The sequence below is a fragment of the Rousettus aegyptiacus genome, unplaced genomic scaffold, assembly GCF_014176215.1.
Source record: "Rousettus aegyptiacus isolate mRouAeg1 unplaced genomic scaffold, mRouAeg1.p scaffold_m13_p_10, whole genome shotgun sequence".
Classification (NCBI taxonomy): domain Eukaryota; kingdom Metazoa; phylum Chordata; class Mammalia; order Chiroptera; family Pteropodidae; genus Rousettus; species Rousettus aegyptiacus.
Genome location: NW_023416285.1, coordinates 67,106,378 through 67,125,422, shown reverse-complemented (window position 1 = coordinate 67,125,422; position 19,045 = coordinate 67,106,378). Strand labels below are relative to the sequence as shown.

The 19,045-nt window shown below is 33.8% G+C and overlaps 1 protein-coding gene across 3 annotated transcripts in view; it reads right to left on the bottom strand.

Annotated features, from left to right (window-relative positions):
- The window catches only part of CORIN (corin, serine peptidase), a 197,658-nt gene that overhangs the window by 133,418 nt on the left and 45,195 nt on the right, over nucleotides 1-19,045 (bottom strand). For all 3 annotated transcript variants that reach the window (XM_016161189.2, XM_016161190.2, XM_016161191.2), the window contains one exon: nucleotides 16,125-16,325. In XM_016161189.2, the coding sequence (XP_016016675.2) occupies nucleotides 16,125-16,325 (201 nt within the window). The remainder of the gene's footprint in view (nucleotides 1-16,124; nucleotides 16,326-19,045) is intronic.

Here is a 19,045-nt window from a genome sequence, read left to right as displayed (position 1 = left end):
AGGTTTAAGACTATTTGTTTTTAAGCCGAATTTCTCCTCTAAGAAATAGACCAGAACTCAATATTTAGGCGATATGAATATTATAAAATTCAGATGTCAAGAAGCAATTTGGCCTAGTCTTTTGATTTTTCAATAATTCATATTCATGCTTACGCGTTTTGCTTGTTGCATCCTGTTTTCATTGTTCCTGTTATAATATGTAAGTTGTCATCATTTCCCCTTTACTTAGGATTCACAGATATTAAATACGAACATCAAAGGGCAGCAACTCCTTTCTTCTCACTAGATCAATCAGGTCAGGTCAATTGCCCTGCAGGGGTAGGGAGCCACACAGCAGAGCCCTGCTTCAGAGAACCAGCCTTCTCAGGGGACAGCAAAAGTTCTTAAAATCCTCCCATTCAAAGTGCTCCTGCATCTCTTCGTAACATCAACCTGCTTTATTTTCATTGTTACATTAGGACTACCTCCTGGTAGAATCTTGTTTATTTATTTATTCCCAGTATTCTCCCATATCAGAGTAGAGACTTTGTCTTCACTAGAAAGGACTAGGATATCAAATAACAGACATCTGACAGTTAATCACCGAATGAATGAGGAAATTAAATGGAACGAAGTCTTTACACTAAAAGGTTTCTTATTAAACGAGTAGGGAGTAGATATAAAAAGCCAGTATTTCTGAGACCTGAGGGTACGAATGTTGATGGCTACTATTGCTACTATTGTTTTTAATAGTCCCTAGAATTTTTCATGGTTTAGGGGGTCATCTCATCCTCTTCCTTCCACCAGACTGATTCCTATCTTGGACTACCCCTGGACTGTAGTGCAGCAGCTGAAAAGTAAGAGAAGAATTACCTTCCCTCTCCTCTAAAAGGTACATGATCTACTTACCCTTAGGCATGCTCAGTTGCTTTTAGCATGAGACCTCACCATAACCAAGAAAAAGGACAATGCGCTTACAAATTATGAATAGCTCAGCACCTATACACTAGAATGCTGCAGAGCTCTGAGGAGAATGGGGTAAAAATAATCATTGTAGCTGAGAAGAGTAACACACTATAAACTATCAAAGTAAAAGCTAGCTTACTTCCAGAGAGAGAAAGAGAAGCTAAGAGGCTACATTGAGCCTGCATCCAAACTCAGGCACCCACAGGGCTGTGTGATCTTGGGGAAATTACTGAACCTTTGAAACCTCCTAATCTGCAAAGAAAAATAATAATAATGTTAATATAGGGTTGTAAGGATCAACTTTATCAAGAGAGGTAAAGAACTGAAGACAATGCCTTCATACTGCTGATGTTCAACTGTTGTTTCAATAGCACTGGAACCTTCCACAAGCAAAGTACACAATTCAGAGAGAGGATAAGATGAGATAAATTTACTTTGCAATAAAAGTCTGAATAAGCCATTAGTATCTGTTTTGTTTTAATATAAAATATATTTTAAATTTCATTTTTCCTTATTGTTTCATAGTAAAATCAAACAATTTAAAGATAAGGAAATAGATAAAAGATCCTTAAGCACCTTCTAGGCTGGCTGTTTGCTAGGTACTATATATATAACACTTTATTAAAGCCCCCATATCCTATGAAAAAGTTGTTTTTGTTCCCATTTTATGGATGATGAGACAGAGTCAATGAGGGTGAGAAAGTATTCAAGGCTACACACATTTTAAACTTCAGAGTTGAAATTAAAACTAGGTCTTTCTGATCCCATAGCCTATGTTTTTCTACTGTGTCATTCTGTCAAGTATACTATTCCATTTTTACAGTTGTAAATTTACTTCACTCATTGTACAATATTTTGATGAATCTTTTTGGATTCCAGCAGTAGAGCTGCTTCTTCAAGATTGGTAAAAACTAAACCTTCTCAAAAAAGAAAAAAAAATGAATCTGCTATTAAAAATAAGGTACTCATCTTCACTGAGGGACTAGTTGGACTGGGAGTGCTTAGTGCCTATCCTTGCTGCACCACGAAGTCAGCCCAGGTCAGGACTACATCAGCAGAGTGGAACAATGAAAGTCTTTCTCTATTTGAGATAACTCATGTGAAAAGAAATGTCTTGCCAGACGATTTCTGGGAAAAACCAATCCAAAAAGATATTATGTTCCTTGGAGTTCCCTAAGAGAATTACAAAGAGATAAGAAGGAACAGAAAGCTAAAGCCAGAAAGAAATTTCACTTTGGGCGGTGAACACACAATTCAGTATATATATGCCTTACTGTTGAATTGTACACTTGAAACACTGGATTTTGTTAAATAGTGTCACTATAATAAAAAACAAACAAACAAATAAAAAAATATTAAGTGAATGAATGAATGAATAAAAAGAAAGTTAAAGCCAGGTCTTCTTTGTGAAGATCTTGCTTCTTAACGAACTGTAACGATCTCTGAATCCGAACATGATAATTATTTTATTTCTCATAAAATAATTAAGGAGAAAAAAGTAAGACGCATTTTCTTAATGAGTCAATTGTTATATTTGTAAAGTCTTTACAGACATAGTTAAGACCTAGGTAAGCCAATGTCTTGCTAATTTATGCAAAAAAAAAATGTAAGCACCTAATGCATTGCTGTGTAAATTATCACTGTTAAGTCAGAGCTAGCTACTTTTACTGGAAGCATGAGGTTTGGGGTTTAATATTTTCTACATAATTACATATATTCCAGTCTTAACATTTTTAATGCAACCTCAAGTATTCTGGTAAAGTCTTTTGCCAAGCTTCAAGTTTTCATATATATCATATATTATATATATAACATATAACATATATAAATTATTCATATTCCATAGAACTAAGATATAATATTTTGGCTGTCACATCTTTATCAGTTTTTTTCATTAATTTTAAAAGAACTACATATCTTGTCCCCATCTACTTATCTATCCTACAATTATGAATGATTAATAACAATAACTCAAATTTGTATAGTATTTTCAAGTTTGTAAAATATCTTTCCTATACATCGTATGTTGATTCCACAGTCTGATTCAAATCCTGCCTTTATTAGTCTATATTTAGGTAGCCTCTGAAAAGCTACCCAATTTCTCTGTTTATCAGTTTCCTATCTGCAAAATGGAGATAATAATATCTGTGTTACAGGGTTATTGTGAGGATTAAATGATGTTTACACAATGCCTATCATTAGCAGATACAATAAGCTATAACAGTTTCGTCATCGTTATTATCTCATTTAGGACTCACAACAGCTCTGTGAACTAGACAGGAGAGGTATTTGTATTCATGTTATGTAGGTAGGAAAACTGAGGCAGAGACATTAAGCTTTCATTCTGCCTTTTTCCTCTGAATTCTATAATGAATCCATTTATAGAGGGAAAAATTATTGACTAATATATATAGGATTAAAATTCACAGTTTCATTAATTAGTTTTGTTTACTTGCAAAATAAAACACTGCGAGGTAGTATATTTTTAAAAAACACTCCTAAATATTTAAAAATCATTAGTTATTCATTGAGAAAATATTTATTAAGTCTTTATTTAATAAAGTCACTGGGCTTGTGCTATATAATTTAAAAATAATAATTTGAAATTAAACCACAATTTATTATTTATTATTTAGCTGATGTTATTTCATGCATATGACATAGGAAAATTATTTGTTTTTTTATGCCAGCTATAGTAAAAATAAATTCCATAATAATGAGAATATAAGAAATGACCTAGAAATGTTCATTGAGGGCAAGGTTTATTGTAAAATCACTACCTCACAGTTAGTTTTAAACTTCACTGCTCATAAAAGTGATGGGATTTCATTGAACTTTCCAGCCCTGTATAGTTTTTTGGGGAATCTCATTTTAGATTTAGTAACACACAAAGTTTAAGTGCTGGAAGAACAAAATGACAGGGCAGACCGGCATATTTAGGTCTGAATTATACCAGCTAGGTATTGTGGTTCTTAATATATTTGTATAATGCTCATTCAGATAACCCTCTCTAACTCAGAATTCTCTGCAGTTAAAATCTGTAACAAGTCATCGTCAAGCTGAGCTGAAGTTTATCTTTTTACTCTCTGAATCTGCAAAGGAAGACTTTATTGGAAATAAGATTGTGAGGGAAGGTATGCCCTCCATACTCAAAAGAAAATATTAAGAATAATTTCTAGTATTGTTTTTTTGGAATACATATGACATACTGTTTCTTTTTAATCAATATTTCTTCTATCTTATTACAAGACAACCTAAGATGAAAATTTAAAAGTAAAACATGGGCAACTATTCAATAAAACAAAAAGAAGGGAAGAGTAGAAGATTTCTCTTTGGTTGTACCCTTAGCATAAACTCCCCACATTCCTAACTGAATAGCAGCCATGATATCTGGGAGGCCTTTCCCTACCTTCAGCTCCAGGTGTGGGACTTGAATGGCTAATGAGAGTCAGCTCATGGCTTTGCTTGGCACTGTGCTTAGTTCAAGGGCAGATACAACACTGAAGTCGGTCCAATCACAGTAAAATCCAGGAGCAGAATGGACTACATAATTTGGGGCAGCTAGGGTACTATAAAAATGTGGGGCCCATTGCTCAAAGTATATTTATATTATTTTATTTATTTATAACATATTATTCATCACATTTATATTTATTTATATTACTGTTAATAAGTTGAACAAGGTGACAGTAGAGCACTGAACAAAGTGTGGAGTCCTATGCTTAGGGCCCTATGTAACTACACAGGTCGACATGCTTATGAAGCCGGCCAGTGCTTAGAGAAGGAGCCCTCCCTCCAGGACCTCTGTAACTCTCCACAAAGGAATATTTGAGCAGCAGTCCCAGGATTTCAACAAAACATTAGGTAAGAAATAAAGGTGATCATTTTAAAAGCTATTGGGGACTCCAGTTAAGTCAGAGGACTTCTGCCTGTTTAATGACTTTAAAGCGTCAGAGGCAAAGATAATCAAACACACAAGCATCCCTGGCTTTGTCCATTCATTCATATATTGCATACTGCATTTCAATTACAGCTTAGAGAGTCACACATTTCTCCAAGGAAACTGTCCATACTCAGGACCAGTGAGGAGCCCATGCTCTGCCCTTGTAAGTTGCCACATTTTTCCCAAGTTTAGCCAAGAAAGAAAATATATTCTGATGCCAGTGTGGCAACTATTGTGCTAAAATGTTTGCTGCCTTTTACATGCTTCTGAATTACAGTGTACATAGTAAGGCCAATCCATTATAAGTCGGTTATTTTGAGTCCTTGATACATAGAGAGTTTCTCAAGAAAATATTAATGACTATAGCATATCTCTACCATGGATAGATTAGATGAATTCGGTCAAACTGAAACTGAATACATTTGTTGGGCATTAAGAAGAGTGTTTCTTCTTTATCAAGAAGATATCAACAGGAACTGTTGGAATACTTGTCTCCCACTTGTTACCAATTATAGTAGATAATGTCAATTCGCTTGTCAAATGGCAAAAAAAAAAAAAAAAAGACTGTGAAACTTAGCCTTGAAAAATGTGAATTCTGAAATTTCTCCATTCCCTGACATTTTCTTGTTAGGATGGAGATGGCAGTAACTGGAACAGAGGGCTCTGCAATAATAAAGCTAAAAAAGAAAACATGGAAAATTTAAACAGAGAAATGAATGAATTGGAAGAGCAAAGAATCAGAGTTGAAATTAGTGGGACCGCCCTATGCTCAAACGGGGCAGATATAATGGTAACCTAGAAAGGTGGAGATCTAAAGGGTACCAGGAAAGGCATGGAATACCCAACACAAAAAATCCAAGAGGGAAATATCAAATCAATTTTGTTTCTAGGGATACTGTAATTTTTCCTATAACTGGAACTTTTTGGAATATGTATTTTAATTATGATGAATTAACTAAATATTTAATAGAAGATTTAACATATTGCTCTGTAAAGCCTTTGCTTTCTCCAGGTGATTTCTTAAAACTAATGAAGTAGGGTATTTTAATTAAAAACCAGCTAATATCAAAATTCTTCTGTACAAACAATACAGAGAGCAGCCCTACTCTCAATTATGAGAGCAAGTTAAAACTCTAATATAAGAAGCACTGGGGGGAAAAAATGCTTTAAAAAGGATCCCGAGAAAACTGACAAAATGTTGATAAACTAAGAGAGGGCACATGAGCGTTCCCTGTACTATTCTTTCTACTTCTGTGTTTGATTAAAAATTTCTGTGTGAAATATTTTTTTATTTTTTTCTTTTAGAAAGTTCTGTCATTTATTTTACCTAATTTTGAAAAATATTACAACTGATTGAATTATTTGACTAATCTCAACTGTACTTATGGTAGAACATATAATTGTTTTAACAAGTTAAACTTTCGAATTGTTATTGTATTATTTTTGATGTCTCATTCCAATGTTTTTCTTATAAGTAAGAAAATATTAGAGGAATTTTACCAGTTAAAAATAGTACTTCGTTATATTGAAATGTAGCCATATCTTCCAATGTGAAGTAGATCTTTAGAAGTTATGTTAAGTTTTTTTAGGTTACAAGTGTGCTCTTTATTAGCAGAATATTGTAGGGCTAATGTCACCTGAAAGTATCATCCAATCTGCCACTCACTGACTGGTATGCAAGTCCCTGGGGAAGATAGCCCCACCTGGTCCCAGATAGCATTGTTTTTATAATGCCACTCTGCTCCAAAATAACTATTTAAAGAAAAGATTCTGAAATACTCTGGACTAAATAACCTGAAAGCCTATTTATTATAAATGTCCAGAAATACTATGTAAAATAAAACAAACTTCTTTTACTTAAACAGTTGAACTCTATAAAGAAAAGGAAATAACAAGATTCCAGAAATGCAACTGTGAATTGAAAACATCGGATCTAAAACATTTCACTGCTGCCCCGCAAAATCCCCATCTTTATCACATGCAAAATACATTCATTCTATCACAACAGCTCTAAAAGACTTAACTCATTTCAGTATCAACTGAAGTCTAAAGTCTAAAGTCTCATCTAAATATCATCTAAATCAGATATGAGTGAGAGGAGACTCAAGGTACAATTTCTCCAGAAGCGAAATTCCTCTCCAGCTGTGAACCTGTGAAAATAGACAAGTTATGTTATTCCAAAACACAATGGTGGGACTGGAAGACAATAGACTTGTCCATTACAAAGGGAGAAACAGGAAAGAAGGAAGGATTAATGGGTCCCTACTTGAATGCTGATGCTGCTTGCTATGTTCCCACAAATAACCTGCTTCACTACCTCTAATGATTGGCTATAACATGGCCATTTGCCCAATCCCCAAACTCTAGAACAAGCAAAGAGTTCTGATTTAAGGTCCTTATTTTTTTCCCATGGTAACCCTCTTATATCATTTATTTTTAAAACATCTTGTTGACTTTAAAGGACACATAATATGGTAACATTGTCACTGTGGCTTAACAGCCATTGGGTCATCATAAATCAGTCTCCTGAAATGCAGATCCTAAGGTCTTTATCCAGTGCACATTTATGAACATATAATCCAAGCAGAAACAGACTCTCTGAGCTTGATTACTTAATAAATGATAGAAGAATGGGAAACTAATTACAAGGAGAAAATTGTACAATTCTAGACCTCTCACTTCCTGAGGTGATAAAATTCTCATTAATACCTATAAAAGCAAGGTTGGCCTTCCCATAAAATTGAAAACCAAAGGCTCTGTTCAATTTATCTAACTTACCTATAACTATCTAACACAGTTATACTATAAATAAGTTTTTAAATGTAAGAACAAAACAGTATAATTTGATTAAAAATGGAAACTCCAGGACCTCCTTTTAACTAAAATTTACTTCTATAATTGTAAATAAAACATTAATATTTACAAAGATATTATATTAAAGCATAAAATGGTAGGAAAAAGCAATCTTGTCTTTTAAAGAAGTAAGAACTGAAATGGATCACGTTTCCTTCCTTCTATGAATCTCTCTTATAGAATTTCTCAAGTTACAAATAATAAGTCTGTCTCCAAGCAGTTACTTGGCCACTCAAGGACAGGATTTCTATTTGATCCAAATTTATAGTCTACATAGCCAAACTCCAAAGCTTGGAACCCAATAAAAAGCTGTCGATGAACAAATGGTTCTTCCAAGAGTACTAACCTAGGCTCTCAAAAGTTGGGATGTCTCAGAAAGCTTAGAAGGGTACATAGGCATCATAATAAGTGTATACCAATTAATATAATTATTAAAAAGTACTGCAAGTCATCAATTCAAACGCTACATGCAAATATTAAGTTAATAATGCAGACCAGCAAAATAGAAGAATAAAATATGCTAACGTTAAAAAGATAAGAAATGGTTTGCATCAAATATGAATCGATGCAAAGCTTTTGGCTTGGAAAACTTATTACCATATTTCTTTGAACTACAAGGAAGTGAAAAGGCATATTCTCCAAAGGCACAAGTAACAGCAAACAGATTCCTACTGATGAGTTTTTTGCTCTCAACACAAAATTATTACAAAGACCAAAACCCTGAGACAGTCAGCAAGTTGAATGATTCAAGAAAAAGAATATATTATACACAGTGCCAATTTTCTTTCAGAACAAGAGAATAAAGTAAATTACAGGATTTTTTTTTAACTTTTATCTGTGAATTTGGCTCTTAAAAGATCATTTTTGTTCTTGAACTTTATCAGAATTATTATCGCAGTGCTGTTATCAGCATGCTACTGTTTTTTTGTTTTTCTGTACATAGATCAAGGATATTGGGCTGTTCTTTCCAAAGAGGAAACTGTGATAATAAATCTGGAGAAAAAGAGTTTGAGCCAAAAGTCTTTTTTGACATGACTATTTAACTTTGACACTCATTTGTGTTATAGGCACATTACCTTTGGGGGTACATGTCGCCTGTGGGGGATATTGCAGGATTCATTTTGAAAAGAGGGTCATGAAGTCTTGCCCAGAAATCTGAGAGGGGGAAATGGGATTGTAGCCAAAGAAGAGTGAACCACACACTGTTCCATTTACCCTTTTCATAGCCTAGCTCTGAAAATGATTGAGTTTGCTCGCTCGGATTGGAACTCGAGAATACATCCTAGGGACAGAGTCACCTAAAGATTAAATGAGGAGGAGGAAAAGGGAGTAGGGAAAAAGAAGTAAAAAAGAGAGCCCATTCCTACATTAGAATTTCCTTTCTCCCTCCCAAGAATTGTACAGGTCTTTGCTAGAATGTGACCATGCTAACCTCTCAAGCATGCAACAATTATTTAAATGCTTCACTTGTTCTTGCTTAAATGTTGATGTTAACCAGAAGCCCATGTCGGAATCTCATAACTGTTCTATAAGTATGTAGAATGTGATTTACTATATAGGAGAGGCAAGTCAGTTGGACTTGAACATTGGGGTCTAACACTGGTGTCCAGCAGAGCACACATGGGATGGCATCCAGGATCATAGCTAAAATAGATTTTGGAGCAGCAAATTCGTAAAAAAGCAGCTTAGACTCTCAGCCTTTCTTAGGCCTCAGACTCTCCCAGGTACCAAAAAACTCTTTCCTTCTAGATTATATGTCCTTAATCATAGTACAAAGACCCCAAGAGACCCATAGGTAGAATTGTTGTCTGTGAATAACCTAGATGAGAGAGAATAGCATCTCTATTTCTACTAACCTCCAACTGAAATTTAGCACACTTAAATTATCAAGGTAAGTAACAAACATAGAAAAGCAAATTAGAAATCATAGCTATATTCATATCAACATGAAGTTATTATAAACATTTCAAATTATTTATGCTCATCTCTTATAAAATTATAGTTATTGACCTACTGCTAGATATTATTATTTCTATATCATGTACTACTATATCATGAATTTATATTTCTAATATTTTGATAACTTCATTTTAATAATATTATCTTCCTTTGTGATTCTGTGTTATTTATTTTAAGCACCAAAACATTATCCTAAGAAGGCACCTATGGCTTTACCAGATTGCTAAAGGAGTCCTTGGAAAAATAAATGTTAAGAAATTTTGCTATAGAGGATTGCTGCTTTTTTCTAGAAAGGTGACACAAACAACTAGAACTCAGATACCTTAAAACATATTTTGCAAGCTGAAGAATTGGACAGGTTCTTGCACAGAAAGTTATACAGACATACATGAAATTATATATAAATTCCCTTATGCCTATAGGTTTAATGTAACTATAAAATTAATATATAAAAATTAAATAGAAACAAACTTAAACTAATAAAATTTAAATGAGTTATATTAATGAATTAATATTAACATTGTTCTCTTAAATACCATTAATATGGTGCTGACTCCTGAGGCACAAGTCCTTCTGTATTTGGGGAGCTTATACTATCACATAATCTGGCTGAGTGTGTCACCATTTTTCTCTATTTGAACTGCCACAAAGATAACCTTTGTACAACATGCCAGTACATAACTTTGTTCTGTGATTGGGAAGAAAGTATGTCATATCTGCCTCTGTTCCTTACTTGATGGCTGGCAAATGTCTATTGAAATGATTTTGTAGGCCCAAGAGGAGCACTCCTGCCTGGGATGCCAGGTCAGCAAGCCAAAACTTCAACAACTGTCATTCTCCTGTAAATGTTCTGCTTGACCAGAAACGCAGTACATCCAGCCAGCCAGCCTCCAAATGCCAAACCAACTCTGGGCTCTATACTTATTTCCTTGTTCCTTCTTACACCAAACGAGATTGACTACATGGCCCCAGATAATCAGAATTTTCTATTTGTGTCTTTCTTGTTCTCTATTCTTTATTCTACAAAAGCTACCTGTCTTTTGCCCCATTTTTTAGTTCTCCTAAAGGAAACGGTGTACTTCATAAAATGTTAAATAAAGTTTTTATCACTTAAATTGTCTTCTTCAATCATCTTAATAGTCTAAGCATTATAGCTTAGCAGCAACTTAATCATAAGTAGAAATTCAAATATAGGCATAAAAACCTGTATAAGTTCTTGTTATATAACATAAGATTATCCAGGTTATTAAGAGTAGGCTTACATAAATTATTTATTATCAGTGAAATGAAAGCATACATTTGGAAAACATTTATAGATAATTCTTAAATCCCCCAGAATATATCTGAGGTCCATAGGACCCCAGATGGAGAAATACTGTCCAACAACATAACAGAGAAATGATAAGTACACAATTCTTGGGTACATCGAAGTCATTCACCCATCCACATCTACACATATAAGCATAGACTCCCATTCCAAACTGCATAATAACCTCCAGACAGGAATCTACAGAGGTGGGTGCATGACCCTGAAGGCAGTAGAACTAATTTTTGAAAAATATAATGAAAACATTTAGGGCTCCATTTTTGATAGGATTAGAAAATATTAGGGAAAAAAAAGAAGGAGCCTTGTTATGCTTAGTAAATTTGGAATATGTGTTTAGAGCATTTTGGTACATAGTTATCAGTACTAACAATCAGCTTCATTTAGACAGCTTCATTGCTGTAATAGAGGTCATTTTGTCTTCTGAAGACAGACTGTGCAGTTCACTGAGAAAAAAAAAAACAAAAAACTAAATATAAGGTGAGTGCTCATTATTGGAAGAATGGCTGAAATACACTATGGTATAATGACAACATTGAATACTATTCAGTCATTGTAACAATGAATTAGAGATCGTTATAATGTATTTTTGAATAAGAAAAATATTAAGTGAAAAAATATCTGTAAAAAATGTGATCCCATTTTTTAGAAAACAAGCAATGACAAAATCACCTCTATATGTATGCTATTTTGCATGTGTGTGTGTGTATGTGTTCATATGTAATTGTATGAGCATGAAGAAAACCAAAAATCATATACACTACATTGTTAACATGGGTAACTGTAGGTTAAGGATAGAGTAATATGATGCAAAAGGAAGGAGAAGGAATAAAATGATTTACACCAAAAAAAAAGTGGGGGAAAAGACCTCTATTTAAAATGAATATGGATAAGATAGTCATATTTATGCCTTGTAAAAAGAAGAAAATTCAACTTCTAATATTGGAAGAAATGAAAGAGAAGAGAGGTAAAATTTATTGAAGGGTAATAAGCACTTTCAGAATGGCACAGTAAGAGTCTCCAAAAATCTGTTCTTCCATGAAAGCAGTAAAAGAACTGCAAAAAAAAAAAAAAAAAAAATGATCAAAATCAAAATTTTCAGAACTTTGGGATTAAACCAAAAGCTTGCATCAATTAAGTAAATATTTTATCAAGAAAAATATGTGAATATATGAACCATGAGTTCTGTAGCATTTTAACTTGCCCATTCCCTTTATTCTCTGCTTGATGGTAGCCTTAAAAACCAATGGCTTTGCAACCATGCTGACTATGAAAATAGCAATCTAGGAGACAATGGAGAAGGAAGGACAGGTTTGAAGCTCCCACAAAAGCCATCTCCACGGGATTATTACCATTCAATCTATCTGGAAGTCCCTTGGTAAGGATCCATTCCCAGAGCTTGTCTTCCTTGATCTGATTCAGAGCTTTCTCTATTCAAACATCTCTGTCCCCAGGGTACTTGTTGAGCACAATCTGTGGCAATTGTTTAATATCACAACTAGCCGAAGCAAGAACACTTGTTAGAAGTAAGAGGCCTACAAAAACCTTAAAAGTAAAAACTGGAGAATGAGATGTCCAAAGGGGCTTTTGAAAAGTTCTAACATATATGTCTTGGGATCTTAGAAGACCAGGTACATGTGCAGAGCTGTGCCCATATCCACGAAAGATATGAGAGGCCAGTCACAAAAGCCATGTATTTATTGTATGATGCCCTTTACGTGGAATGTTCGGAACAGGCAAATCCATAGAGACAGAAACTGGATTAGTTTTGGACGCAGGCTGGGAGAATGGGAAAATGAGGAGTAATGGATGCAGCATTTCTTTCTGCACTGAGGAAAATGTCCTAAAATTAGTGGTGACAGTTGTACCACTCTGTGAATATATTTTTAAAATACTGAATTGTACATATTAAAAGCATGAATTTTATGGTGTGCTGACTTTATCTCAAAAAACCATTTTTTTAAGCGAATGAGAGGTATGATGTGTTTTCATATGATATAGATTTAGAAGCTTGTTACCAAAGAGCATATTGAGAGAACAGAACATTTCAAGTTTTCAGCACATTAACCCACCCTCTTGACACTAATTCTTGATCAGAGTTCCTAGTTTATTGTACGGTGTGCCATATTATTTTTAACCCAAAAGCTTTTGGCTGGTTAATCAGCAATTCAATCTCTTTCCTTAAAAAACATAAAAATATGTATGTTTAATATTTATGAAATATATAAGGAGAAAAAAATGAAAAATGAAAACAAAAATACAAATACAGAAAAATCCCTTGCCAAAATATAGCATGAAAGCTAACTCAGACCTTTTTCCTTTCCGTATTACCATGGGTTTTCAAAATGAAACTAATTAAACACCAGAAGTAACAGATATCACATAAAGCCTATTTCACATTTACAAAGCCTAATTCTGCTACACAGAGTAGTAAGGGGCAGTGGGGGAGGGTTCTGGTTAAAACTTTACAAATTACTATATTCTATGCTTTGGCATAATATTAAGGAACCCCAGGAGGAAATGTCTTAAGGAAAGGCTATTTCCTGGTACCTTCGCCAGGAGTTCTCTCCTTGATTTCCTACCCAGGATATGTGGGTAGGATAGAATGTCTGGCTACTGTATTTTTGTACTGAAGTAGACTTAAATAACTTTTACATATGCCTGGAATTTAAAATGACACTTTTGTTAGAGAATACTTCAAAAATAAAGCAAATTCTATGTTAGGTGTTAATACAGATATAAGGCATTAAATGATGCTTTAAATAAAATTGGTTAAATACATATCAAGTGAAGAAGTGTGGTTAGACATAACTAAAATTTGATAAATCAGACTACTAACATTTGAAATGATTATAGTTCATTTATTTATTCATTTGACAATTATTTTATTGATCATGGAATATACTGCAGTAAAGAAAACAGACTACTATTCTTCTAGAGTTTAAAATTTGCTCAGTAATGCTCTGTTACTGCAAAGAAAGCAAATAAAATTAAATGAGGAAGCATGAAATGCTAGAAAGAGCACTGGTCTAAAAGCCTCAAGATCAGGATCCCAATTTCATGTCCACCAGCTACTAGACAAGTGATATTGGATATGCCAACTTAATCTCCCTAAGCCTTAATTTCATACCTTGAAAAATGGTGTATATTACCTTTCCTGTATACCTCATCAGTTAATTTAAGAATCACACAGAACATATTCAAACATGCCCTGAAAAACCACCAAAAGCTCTATAATGACAGGCTAGCAATATTATTCAAATGTGTGAACAACTATTGAATCTCTTGCAATAAACAATTCTAGTTAATATAGACAGTCTGGTGGGGGTCTGTGTGGTCAAACAGTAAAGCTCTATGCTGTCAAGTATATTAACAACACAGAATGACACATATTTAAAAATTTCAGCCTTTATTTAATTATTTCAATTTTGCTAGGATTTCCTTTACATATTAGATTACGTTCGTTCATATTCTCAAGCAATGTTTCAGTCGTAGAAAAAGAAAATGAGTCAAACAGACTTCCATCAAGCTTCCAAACTGAGCAATGAGTACCATATGCTTCTTTACTCTTCAGGATATGCTTTCGTCACCTCTACCTGAATCTTAACAAATAATGAAACTTTCAAAATAGAAACAAATTCACTTAGTAAAAGAAAATAACAATGGCCATAATTGCAACCACTTTAACTGGACTGAGTTTTTGCTTAAATTACTTTTGCTCTTCTGAGAGGGAATTATTGTCCTATAAATGAAGTGCTTAAGACATGATCAAAATATTAAAAACCTCAAAATTAAACTCATGAGGAAAATAAATTTTACTTGGCATAATTCAGGTTTGCAGCATTACTGTCAGGTAATAAGCACAAATCCGTGTGAATCGCTGGTGAATAACAAGCATAAGAAACAGTTAATACCTACAGATGCTGTGTGAAACAATGGAATCCAAACAGTCTGTCTCTTTGGACCTAAAGAAATAGAATAATCCTGCTTTTTTCAGACACTGGCAAACACATACCATGATTGCTAAGAGTCAGCTTAATCCTTCCTTTCCTGGCTCAAAATGAAAATGAATACTCCTTCCTAGACCTCAGTTCTGAGTTCCCTTTGTGGGTTTTCATGAAAGAGAGAGGAATAAACAAGAAAATGATCATGGATGGTTGGGCTTTGTAGAAGTTTCAATCACATAACTTTGTTTTAGGAAGTAGAAAATAATAATCAAGACAACTGCACAGAAAGTTCTTACGGTGACGTTGGTCTGATTATGTTTTATCAGTACTGGCTGGATCAGAGCCTAAGCTCTTTGGCACTTTCCACACAAATTCACTCCCATCAACACTCTAGAAGCTTAGTAACTTTACTAAAAAATCTGAGGGGTATTGAGAAATAGTCACATTCCAGAGAATATCATCCGCTACCATCTTACTAACTGACCCCATTTCCACACTTTCTGTCTTCTCTTTCTCTCCCAGCTCTTTTACCGGAATAACTGACAAATCCTTCCATTTGTCCTCAAAAAAGAGTTTTGCACATGCCATTTTCCTTAAGCTGTGATTATTCGTCAGTCACCAACACACAAAATATGTTGCACAGCCAATAAAAGAGGAAGGAAAAAAGAATACATGAACACATCAAAAGCAAAATGGGGAATAGCTCCTATTAAATCACCTGGCATTCTACTATAGAGTTAGGATTCCTCCTACAAGGTACCAATAACAAAATAAGTAACATAACTTACTTATTAATTTAACCATCTCAAATTAAGTCACTTAAAACGTTAAAACAGAAGCACAAATTTTCAGAGGTAAACTACCACAAAATTAATGCCATTATATTAGAGCAAACAGCATACATTTTATGCCTCAGAAATGTTGAATAACACTAATAGATTTTCATTACTTATGTCCCTGTCTGGATGGCTGGGCTGATGGCATTTCATGTTTAGAAATAGGGCATCCCACGAGGCCAGATAAGTGAGAAGAGCTTTGGCTGTGTGACCAGTAAGTGACTGTGAATTAAGAGCATCCATTGCCACACTTAAAATTCTACCTGTGTGTTCCACAGACATTAAAGGACATGCGCATTCAGCACCTTCAGACTTACTTGTGTTCTTGCGACTTTGGTCCCTTGGGAGTGAAATATTCTTGGTCCAGGCTGACATGTATTCGTCAGGATGTGTAGCAGATGTCACCTCGCTCTCATTATAAATCATATTTCTAAGAATAATGTCAGGCATATGGTTTTTACCATCAGTGGCCATAGGTTCACTTCCATTTGATTTAAAATGGGCTTTTTTTAATGTTCCTGAAAGACAGAAATAAAAATTAAAAAAATATACTTTAAAACATTACTAGAAGTATTTATTTTTTAAAATATTAGGAAAACTCTAGAGAGACTTCACCACGTCTCATTCTATCCAGGCACAAACAGAAAGATGATGTCTAGCTAACACCATTACCCACTTCTTTGGGACAAACCAGTAGAGCTTCTCTTCTATAGCAAATCACATAATGCTGTGAAAAAAAAATGATTGCTTTCTCAAGAGCTTGAAGTTCATAAACTTAAATGACTATTTCCAGGTTCTCGGTTCTCCAAGAATTTAGGGCAATTTCACCTCCTCTGAGACTCACCACAAATAAATAAAGTCAGGTAAATCTTACAGTGTTTCTTTTCTGCTTTCTGTTTCTCAACTTCACCCGCCATTTTATGTTATTCAGCATTCCGGACACATGCTGTCATATCTCTATATCTGCCTTATATTTCTTTGCATTTTGCACTATATTTCAGTGAACTATGTATAACATAAAAATAAAAATAATAGGGCTCATTTATGCATCAGTACTTACTGAAACCAAAAAAAAAAAAGTAAAGTTCTAATTTCAGCAAAACTAAAAGAAGAAACTAAATTATCTTCATCTTTAACCAGAAGTTATAAAATATAATTATAAGAAATAGTCATTTAAGATTATCAACAGTCACTTTTTCAAAGTATTCATTCATTGACAAAATAAAGAGTCAAATTTGACTTTTGGGAATCATCTAGCTTTGACTTTAGGCAGAAACTTTTGAAAATTTTGAAAGAGATACATATTTTTAACTCAGCCAAAATAGACAACAGACTGTTTCTAGAACATAGCACTGTAGCTGAGTATGCTACCAAAATAAATGAATGTGATATTGATCCATTATAGAAATACTCAAGGGAGATTTTTTTCTAAAAGCATTTACAGCAAATGCTCTAATTGGTTCTCACTTTTTCAAACAGTCCATGGACCATTAAAAATAAAAAATATAAATAAAATGTTTAATATCAGTCTATGGAAAAAATTTCTCTACATGTGTTTGACACTTGGAAAACATTGACTACAAATCAAAATAGAAAAGCAGCTGTTTTCTAGCTAACTAAGGTCAACAGTTTCATCTGCCAGGGGATTCTATATAAAACATTAGAGCATTAAAGCTAAATCATGACCACGTGGTGCAGGTAACACACTGTCCAAACTGTCTATGTGATTCTGAGTAAATATCAAATGCAGTACGTTAAATGAAAGACTTCATTTAATCGTTTTCATTTTAAAAATGATTTAGAATTTATCCTGGATCTTGTGATAGACTTGATTACCATATAATATACATTTCATTCATACAGAAAATTTTACTAATCAATTAGATATAATTTTTTACTCATTCGTTAGTTGTTTTCTTCTTTACTTGTTTTGGCATAAAGAGATATTTCACATAATATGTTTCCACCAATGTGGCTCTAATGAATATGTAAGGCCCATAAAGTTTATTTATTTATTTATCATGCTAATCTTGTGAGTCAGGACCCAGTTCTCTCTTACCTTTAGCAATGCCAATTCCTCCTAGTTACATCCCTGAGTAATCACTTAGATGGAATTCTTATTGTATAAAATACCCAACAGTTGTTATTAACATTTTGTTTGTACTAATTAGCCTTAATAATCTTGCTTTATCTTTTTCATTTAACCACAGTGATGAATGTGTTAATAACATCTCTTTACTCAAAGAAGTCCTTTAAACACCTACTTTCTTAAAAAAAAACACTGACTTAAACTACTTTAACAAAAGCAGCTTTCTTACTCTTAAACTCTATGTACAAAGCAGGCTGGCAGAATAGAGAGAAGAAATACATGATATATAAAAGTTGCTATAGCTAATGTCCATAAAGTATATTTTTGGGAGAGACAGACAGACTAATAGAGAAAGATTGAGAGAACAAGCCTAAAGGACCCGTCTTTAAAAGCCTGAACTCACTAGACAATTTGTTTTCAAGCATCTCTGGAAACCGACCAACTCTCAACTCACAGTTGTTTGTCTATTATGAGGATTTTTTTTTTTAGCACAAAAATTAGATTTGAATAAGACTAAGTACTCTCAAGCTATACCACAATGAGCTATAAAAATGCTGAGTTATTAGCCCAAGTAGAGTGTTCATTCTTCCAGCGTTGCTCCATTCTTTTCCACATTCCTATTGTTATAGGGTTGTGGTTAGAAGTATAGGTTCTACAGCCTGACCACCTGAGTTTATAACACATCTCTAGCACTTACCATCCTGAAAGTTTGGGCAAACTCTCAACTTTCATAAAATAAGAAAAATAAAAGTACCTCCTTTCATGTCATTAGAGTCAAATTGATTGATACATATATAAACACTTGCACCAGTTTCTGACACACAGTAAGTGCTAAATAACTTCTAGTCATTACTACACAATGATAGTAATAAAAGTAAAATTATTTTCCTTTGGGCTGCTAAGGTACTTGTAAATCAGTACCAATTTCCTTTTACTATAAGTATATCCCCACATAACAAAATGGCTAAGGAAATTTTCAAGTGAAATAACTGTGGCTCTTTTATGCTAAATTATTAATAAAAGACCACATTGTATCGAGGTTATGTAGCTCAAAAGTGTTTCAGCCCTATAACACAGCTCTACTTAACAATGTATAAGAAATTGTCTATAATTCCAATAATATTAGCCAGGCTTTAGCAATCACCTACA